The sequence below is a fragment of the Haliaeetus leucocephalus genome, unplaced genomic scaffold, assembly GCF_000737465.1.
Source record: "Haliaeetus leucocephalus isolate CR32 unplaced genomic scaffold, Haliaeetus_leucocephalus-4.0 Scaffold262, whole genome shotgun sequence".
NCBI lineage: Eukaryota > Metazoa > Chordata > Aves > Accipitriformes > Accipitridae > Haliaeetus > Haliaeetus leucocephalus.
The window spans coordinates 5,067,905-5,077,051 of record NW_010972698.1 but is presented as its reverse complement, the minus strand read 5'-3'; the positions used below and the strand labels follow the sequence as shown (position 1 = coordinate 5,077,051).

Genomic DNA, 9,147 nt, shown 5'->3' with positions numbered 1-9,147 from the left:
TGGTGGCTTGTTGCTGGTAGAGGAGGCTACTCTCCTTCTGTACGATTTTTCCTTGTCTCCCAGTACAGTTAATTTTTTAAATGGCTCTAGTACAATTATTGAAGTACAAAGGACAGGGCCAGACAGGGAACTTGCTCCTGTTATTGATGATGGCTGACTGGGCCGTTTCTTAATTTTTCTTCAGCTGTTTGGACTGCTGGACTAAATCTGAGCAGAATTTGTCAGGAGTATCTTTAGCCTGGCCTTTCCTGGTGCAGGTGCTCTGAGGACTTGGTGGAGAGGGGAGGCAGAGTGTTTTGATTTTACTTTCTGAGCTCCGGAGGGGTGGTTTGAAAACAGGGATAGCTGTAGCAAAGCAAGTGCTGATCCTCCAAACTGCTCTCCTTTGAAGGCTTGCATATGCTGCAGACAGGCTGACCTTGCAGAGCACTGCTATAATCGCAAAACATTCCTAGTGCATGGTGGTTTTAAATAGGTATGGTAAATGTCTTTTGCTAATAGTGCTTAGGTGCTTGCTTTCTCTGTTACAGCTTGGAGGCATCTAAATGCATGGGATGGTTTTTCCACTAAGAATTTCTCCTTAAAGAATATTTTGTACTTCCTACGTTCTCCACAATCCTACAGAATTTTGTTGTTAAAAAAAATCCTACAGAAGCAGATGGGTATTTGGAAATAGAAGATCTATCAATCTACTCAGAGAAAAATACCAGAGAGCAGTAAATACTTTTAATTTCTGTTGCTGTATGAAGTGCAATATATGTTACTGTACTTTCTCCTGATTTCCAGAGAAACTGGTGCCAAATCAAACTTAAGATGGTAGCTTTGGATTTACCTCCCCCACCACCACCCCCTTAAAGAGGCAAGGGCTTGTGGACATACTGTGGTATTTACAAAATCGACACCTCAAAACTTAAGGGGTTGAAAGATATTGGACTTTGTGCAGAGGGTATCTTGTAAAATATGGAGTTAGCTGTGAAGAGGAGTAACAGATGTTGATCAGCCTATAATGGAGCAGGTTGTTCTGGTTAAGTAACTGTTTCCTGATAAAAGGTCATCTTTAAAATGACCCTTACAACTTGCCTTGCTGGTGCTTATAGGACATAAACAAAAGAGGTAACTTTGAAAGTTAATTTTCTGAAATCATGAAGATATTGCAGCACTGTAGATAAAGCCCTTTCCTTAAGCTTAGGAAAAGTAGTTCACATCCAGCAAATACTAAATTTTTATTGATTGTTACAGATTTGCGCACGCCAGCCACTGTAACAGGGTCTGAACCTAGGATTCCACTGAGAATGCCAAGTCCAAGTGAAGGTTTCCAATTAGTCTTGTATTAGTTCTTTGGTTACAGCTTGAGCTGGGTGCCTCTGGAGAGGGACCCCCACCCCAATTCACACCTCCCAATTATACCCATACCACCCGTTACCTGATCCCTAAGTGCAATCACTTAATTCTGGTAGGTGGTCTCTTGATTTCTTACTGGTTTTCACTGTCTCTGGGCTGGCCTTCTGAAGTTACCTCATTGTCCTGGAATTGTCTCCTTGGTCCTCATCTTCTTCATTCCGCTCGTATCCACCGAGTTCTTTGTTAGCAACATTAGTTTTATCAAAAATTGATGCTTGGTCAGCTCTCGCAGCCTAAGGCTTCAGCTACTTTAGCTGCTAATGCTAAGCCACTAGTGCTAAACAAGACTATTCGGAGAGAAGAATACAGTTTATCAAATTTCTTCTGTAATATTGATGATAGTTCTTTAGCTTACTCCTTAAAACAATCAGTTGTTTGTCAGCTTGAAACACCTGTATTTTAGAGCTCGAGGCCAATAGGGATGTCATTAGGTACTTGTGTTAAAATACCTAAGTAATTTTAACTTGCTTTTGCTACATAATTTTGTCTTTTCAAAAAGTGTATGTCTAGAGGTTCTGCTCCATCTAATGATATTTTCAGTAATGAGGAAGTTGCAGTAACTGCTTTTCCAGTAGATCCAATGTTTAGATGCTTTATGCAATTAAGGCACGCAGAGGGTCAGGCATCAGACTGATAATGTCCAGGCCACTTCAGGGCTCAAGGGTTGCAGCACTTCTTTGCAAAGCTTAATCACTATGACTTTGCAAATAGAGAGGGGCTAGTATGCAAGTAAATTGCATCTAAGGTTATATGGAATGGATTTATTTTTACCATTTGGAGTGGTAAATAGTTTTAATAGAGTGTGAAATATCAGTGCTGGATTACTAGCAAGATGTTCACTTAGTATGTAGCTTTTTTCCCCTCCCAGACCAAACCTCATATGGAATTATCACAATGCATGTTCTGTTTTACCCTTGTGTAGTCTCTGAAGCTTAAAGTAAAGCTGAGAACAATTTGTTACCATGGTCAAAAACATACCTTTTTCAAAAGCAGTCCCTTAACTATATCACGAAAAATCTTTCAACTGGCGCTAGTTGGAGGCTGAAAGCAAGGCTGCCCTGCTAATTTTCACTAAAGGCTGGGCAAGACACTGAGCAGACCAAGTTCTGCCAGGTGCGTGCTGGGAAGGTGGTACAGCATTCAGGTGTGAGATGGGAACAAAGATTACAAAATACAGCCTCTGCGGAGGTGAGCTGGAGCCTTGTCACCGTGCAGGTAAAGCTTGCTTGTTGGCTGCGGCCAGGGAGTAGGTCGGGCTCACTCCTCTGGAGAACTGGTTCTGCAACCAAAGGGCTGCGATTCTGCCGCTTGCAGAACTGGCACCGTCTGCATATCCCTTCAGTTTCCGCCTTTTATTCCTATGGCAGCAGCTGCTGCTTCAAATCCTAGTTCCAAAAGCACGAAGCAGACATGCAACCTCAACCTGGAGAGAGATCGTTCCCCAGAAGACTTTTGTTGCTCAGCACAATGCAGTGAACAGGCATTAGCTCGGGGTTGGCCAGACCTGGTTTCCTACCTCTGTCAGAGCTGGAAACTGTAAACTAATTACATTTATCATTATTACATATATCATCTGCCCTGATCTTCTCTCTGTAAAAGGGATCTAATGTTATTTTAGGTCACAAAGGGATCCCGTAGCACTGAAGTCCTGCAGTTAAAATATCCCAATATGAAAATGACTGTATAATACTAGTCTCCCAGCCTTGTATTTTTGATACAGCTTCCTTTCCTGCTGAAATTTTTCAGAACAAGTTACAGTCAACACATCTTTCATAAGAGTTGGAAGTGGGAGGTGCCTCATGTGCAGAGCCAGTCATTTTCACAAAATAATTTCTGCCCTGAAGCTGACAGATATATCTCTAGCAAGTTAGCAATGTATGTTGATAAAAACACAAAATTGAGAGTATTGACATTTTTCTACTTTGCTGTTACAAGCCGAAGGAATATGTTGAGTTGTCAGTCAATTTTTTTCACATTAAACAGATCTACGCCTGGAAGTAGTTTGGCATGACTCACAAAATGCATAAATCTCATCTGCTGCCACATGTTAACCCAGCTGCTGAGTGCTCCAGTACACATCCAGCAGCAGCTGGAAATGCTTCTGAGCACAAGAGGGGATACCCCACACCAATGCCCCCACCTCACCCTGCATCCCGCAGCACTGGGGATGCTGGCAGTGGGACAGCAAAGGAGCACCAGCTGTGCCAGCACCATGCCAAAGCCCAGCTCCTGCCACGCTCTCACCTCCCCAGGCAGCCAGCATATATAAACCAAGCTGCATGTATATGAGTTAATGTTTGTGTAACAGGCTTGTGACGAAACACCGCTGCCTCTGCCTCGGCTTCTTCCTGCTAAGCTGGGAATGTGTTTTTCCAGCTGTGCCACAACACAAAATCGCAGAGTGGTTTTGCAGGAAGTTTCGCAGCTGCCTCCTGCAACCTGCTCTCTGATCTCTTCACCTCCCCACCCAGGTTTCTTTTTTTGGCATTTCACGTGATTGCCCCAGTCTTGACTCAGCAGTTTCCTGCAGCAGCATTTAATGGTTTGGTTTCCTACCACCACCTCCTCCAGAAACCCGACAGCTCAGAAACACTGCCATCTGCTCGGAGCAATAGCGAACCACAGCTTTCGCTTAGATAATTCGTTTTAGATAATAAGCCATTTTTTTTCAGAGCTGGCACAGCAGAGCTCTCGGGAGTCATCCCTTTTCTACCAGTGGGCAGGCCAGCATACGCAGCTGAAGCGCTGCAGATGGCATGCTGTGCTGGACAAAGCACGGTCTTCACTGTGGTGGCCGGATCACAGCAAATCCTTATTCCCCAGGCTACAGACTGGGGCTGCACGAGAAGGAAAACTTTGGTGAATAGCTGTAATGCTCACAGTTGTTGGCACAGTCCCAAGAGGGTCCCTCTGGTTCATCCCCCTCTGCCAAGTGCATCTGTGACCTCTCTGGCCAGCATTAATCTCTTCCTCTTTCCATCCCTCCCATGTGAAATGGTACCAAGTCCTTCCTCTGCCTCCTGGAAAGGAATAATCGGTTCTGCCATAATCTTGTCCCTGGTTTCCAGGTACAGAAAATGCCCTGTTCTTTAAAGAGACATCTAAAAGAATGAATAAAAGACATTAGAATAAAGTAGTGATTACTGCATGTCTTAGGTATTATCTCTTTCTTCTTTTTATCACGGTCTGTGTCTTCTGCACCAGAGATCAGAAACATTAAGTTACTCAGTGCTTCATTAAACTCTGGACACTTAGCTTCTGACCACACACATCCATCAATTTTTGCAAGTCCCAGGGTTAAGAAAAGTTTGATTACAGATATAATATCTAACCAGCTGAAACTGCTAGAGGATTCGCAAAGGATTAAGCATATGCTGGACATCAGGAATATGATGTGAATGAAAGTCACAGAACAGGTTATACATTTGAAATTAGGCATGAATTTATATTCCTTGATGAACCAAAGCTTTAAAAAGAAATCATAAGGTTTTGCATATTTGTTCTCAGTACACATCAATACCTTCTTAAAATTACTGACATCAGACTAAGGATAACATGCAGTAAAAATGTAATGCCATGCAGAAACATTACAGTCCTTATTTTCACATCCAGCAATAAACATGAGGAATGTCTTAGAAAACCAGGATCAGCTTGCCATCCATCAGTGGCTCCCAAAATCATGCTAAATGCAAAACCATTTCTCTCTAATAAGCAGAAGGGTAAGGTGTTTTCTCTGCATCATGGTAACAATCATTCACACTCCTATCATTAAAGGAAAACACCTGATCGTATGAATTTGGTCTATTGCATAAATTTTACCATTCTTTAAGACTGCCACAATCAACAAAGAAATTACTCATGATAAATAAGATGCAGTGGATGTCTCTTACAGGCTGAATCCTACGAGTAATGAATATAATAGCTTTCCACGGAATTTAAGAGGAATCGGACAACATCTGACCCTAGCCACTAAATTTTTTTTCTAAGGAAAGCTGGAGGATTTGTTAAACGAGAGAGGAATGGAGTTTCATTTTGCTCCTTCCAGAGCTACAAACAGGAGATAGGCTTTGGGAACTGCCCAAAAATTTTCTATTTAGGGAGAATAGTGCCAAAACCAAGCTTCTGTCAGTTGGCTGGGCAAGAGGAGACTATCACTGTGCTAATGCAAAAGTACATTGTTTTTAACAAGCTTTTAACACATTCAGATGGCTGGAGCATGTGGGCTTTGCTGGGCAAACTTCATCCTGTACATGAATGCAAGGTGCCTGTACCAACTCCCTGCAGGTGAATTTGATCCTTTGGTCTCCCCAAGGACTCCACGCAAGGGCAGAAAACCCTCTGGGCAGCTTTTGTGGCCACCTCATCGCTTCCCACATTGTCAGTAGGGTCAGCCTTGACGTACACACACCACAGGCATATCAGTCTCTCCTGTGATATTCTGTGACAATCAAAATAAACCACAGGTTCACAGTCTCTGAATTCATACAACTTCATCTTTCTATTAAGCTACTCCTACAGCCAGTTTGGCATTGACTTAACTGAAAGCAGGATTAGCCCATACATGTTTTTTCCATAGCTCCAAGGGAGGAACTGTCCTCTCATTTATCTTGACTGATACAGTGTTCTGGTTTTCATTGGGATAGAGTTAATTTTCTTCCTAGCAGCTGGTATAGTGTTATGGTTTGGATTTAGTACAAGAAGAATGTTGGTAACACACTGATGTTTTCAGTTGCTGCTAAGTAGTGTTTATGCTAGGTCAGGGATTTTTCAGCTTCTCATGCCCAGCCAGCAAGAAGGCTGGAGGGGCCCAAGAAGTTGGGAGGGGACACAGCCAGGACAGCTGACCCAAACTGGCCAAAGGGGTATTCGATACCATGTGACGTCACGTCCAGTATATAAACTGGGGGGATCACTGCTCGGGAACTAACTGGGCGTCGGTTGGCGAGTGGTGAGCAATTGCCTTGTGCATCACTTGTTTTGTATATTCCAATCCTTTTATTATTTGTATTGTCATTTTATTATTGTTATTATTATTTTCTTCCTTTCCGTTCTTATCTCAACCCACAAGTTTTACTTTTTTCCCCGATTCTCTCCTCCATTCCCCTGCATGTGGGGGGGAGTGAATGAGCAGCTGCATGGTGCTTAGTTGCTTGCTGGGGTTAAACTATGACATACAGCAAGCAAGAAGTAAACCTCTGAATAAAAAGTGCACCTGCTAAGATCACAGTAAAATGATGTAATACCACACAGTGCCCACAGAAGGCAGTTATATGGCAGGGACGGAGATACAGGGAGGGCAAAGAAACCAGGTGCAAACAAAGAGAGAGATTAATTTGTGTTCTGCTATTAATGATGATATTTCTGGTGCAAAACAATATATTTTTCATTATGCTAAATTATATAAACCATATGGTTCTTTTAATCCCACACCAGTTGCTACTTTTATTCTGTGTTATTAAACAGAAACAGATTTGCTGGTTATGATAGCTACCATTTGATTTCAAGCTTCACTAAATTGGCATAAAGGACACAATCAGTCTTCCTTTTATGTCTGCAGAACATCTAGTCATTTTACAGTCTATATCCTATGTGCAAGCAAGAGATCAAAATATTCAGGACTCTTCACTCAGAACAAGGGGGTGTTGGAACATACTGGTGTTTATACATAAAGCTACAGGTCCTGAAGTAAATGTTCCAGCTGATACAAAAGGTGACATTCTACCACACAAACTGCCTGGAACATACCAATCATTTTCTTCTCCTCCAATTAATTAAAGCCTAATTCGATGCCTCTCTCCTAATAGTCAAATCCTCTTAATGTAATTGCTCCTAACTCCCCAAGAGATCACTTTTTAAAAACAGGACTTTGTACTAAAACAGCGAGGCCTGCAGAAATGTAAAAGCCCCAGCAGCAGGACTCTCCCTAGCCACTGAAATGCCCCATTCTTTGCAGTGGAGCTGAGAAAGACAAAAGACTTGCTGCTTCCAGAATTCATTATTTCATCTGTGCTGCTGTTACTGGACGCTGCCCCACAGTCTACAGCAAGTGCTGGCTCAGTTATTAAATATAAAGTTTATTTCTTCAGATAAGTTTTCAGTAAATTAAGCCCAAAGGCTAAATAAAAAAATCATCCTTTCTAAGTGTTTTGAAATGACATGTATTTTGATATTCACATGCAACGATGCTTAGACAGATGCATGTGCAGGTATGTAGTATGTATTCTAAGTCAGTTCTAGGTGCAGTTATTAAGCACAAAAAGAAATGCAAAGAAGCAGTGAATGCGTCTGACCACGCAAGCATTTGTGTGCAGAACCCCCATTTGTACAATGCGCTGGTTTCAGTGGTGGTCCTGACTTCCCAGGTTTGGGTTTGTGATACTCTTTGGAAAAGTACGGTATTGCAAGTATACAACTGAGAGTATTTAACTGACATTTAATCATATATTCCATTATTTCAACTTCCTCAAGACTTCATAACTGCTTTCTTACTGACCCCATCTACAATCCCACTGTCTCATTATATCAGGTCAATGTGTTTTATTGTCTTCTTCAAGCGCTTTCATTTTCTTCCCCCCATGACTGGGCATGTCTCTTAGCATCCGATTATTCAAAATACTATTTGCAGTTCTACGACAGCATCAGAAACAGCAGTACGTTATTCCAGGAGGGCCCTTCCTCGCTGAGGCTAGAGCTCCTGCCTCCTCAGGCAGCTGAGCATCTGCCTGCCATTTTCCTTGCCGTCTCCCAGCCTCAATCTCTTCTTCCCCATCTCCCCTTTCTTTGCCAAGCCAGCCTTTCTCCCACCTTCTTTCTGCCCCATGTTTTGCATTCCAGCACCAGCCAAAACACAGCAAAGCGTCCCGGTTCTCGGTGCTGGTGCCATTCCCCCTCCCTGCTTCACGGAGACCATGACTGGAAAGGTTTCCGCCCAGTCACGGCGGAGGCACAGGCCCCCAGAGAGGCCGAGACCATCCCCGGTCGGCCCAGGGCGACGCGGGAGGACGGACAACGACGACAGTCGTGTCAGCAGGGAGCGACACCGGCAGAACACCTCAGGCCGCCATTTTGCCGGGGCAGGCCTGCCCACCCCCTGACCCCGCGCCGTCACCCCCTGCAGTGCTCTGCCGCTCCTGCACCACCCACTTGAATACTTAGGTCAATTTAGCCCGTTTCTCCCCCTTGTTTTTTATGGTGAGCACGCAGAATATCTTCATTCTTTATTTTTGGCAGTGAAAGGCTCTGTATTACACTCCTTTGAACGCATACCTCTGCTCGGCTTTCTCTTCTCACCCTACAGCGGCCCCAGTGGAGGCAGCAAAGGCTGCCGAGGGCCAAGGCAAGCCGCCGGTAACCCCGCAGTGCCCGCACAGGTCAGGGGCAGGCGGACTCCGCCGCTCCCCCGCCAGGCCCCCCTGGGCCTGCGGAGCCCCACCGAACCACCACCCGCCCGAGGCGGTACGCGGAGAGCGTCCTGTCCGCGAGCCATCGAATCGAGCACCGGCGCGGCGATTGGCGGCGCGCGGCCGGCGCCGCCCCTCCCCTCACATGACCGATGGCGAGGTTTTTATCGGGCCCGCTCGCCTCGGCCGCTCGCCACTCGCTGCTTCCCGGCGCCCCTGCGCCCGCCGCCGGCGGCATGGAGCCGCGCGCCTCCTGCCTCCTCTTCCTCCTCCTCCTCGGTACCTCCGGTGAGCGGGGCGGCCGCCGTCCCCACGCCCGCGGGTGGGCGCTGGGCCTACGGGCGGA

The 9,147-nt window shown here is 45.0% G+C and overlaps 1 protein-coding gene across 3 annotated transcripts in view; it reads left to right on the top strand.

The window, feature by feature from the left end:
- The first annotated feature begins 8,963 nt into the window (after window positions 1–8,963).
- Window positions 8,964–9,147, top strand: part of LAMP2 (lysosomal-associated membrane protein 2) — a 13,748-nt gene continuing 13,564 nt past the window's right edge. For all 3 annotated transcript variants that reach the window (XM_010568963.1, XM_010568964.1, XM_010568965.1), the window contains exon 1: window positions 8,964–9,089. In XM_010568963.1, the coding sequence (XP_010567265.1) occupies window positions 9,038–9,089 (52 nt within the window). In that variant the 5' untranslated portion in view covers window positions 8,964–9,037. The remainder of the gene's footprint in view (window positions 9,090–9,147) is intronic.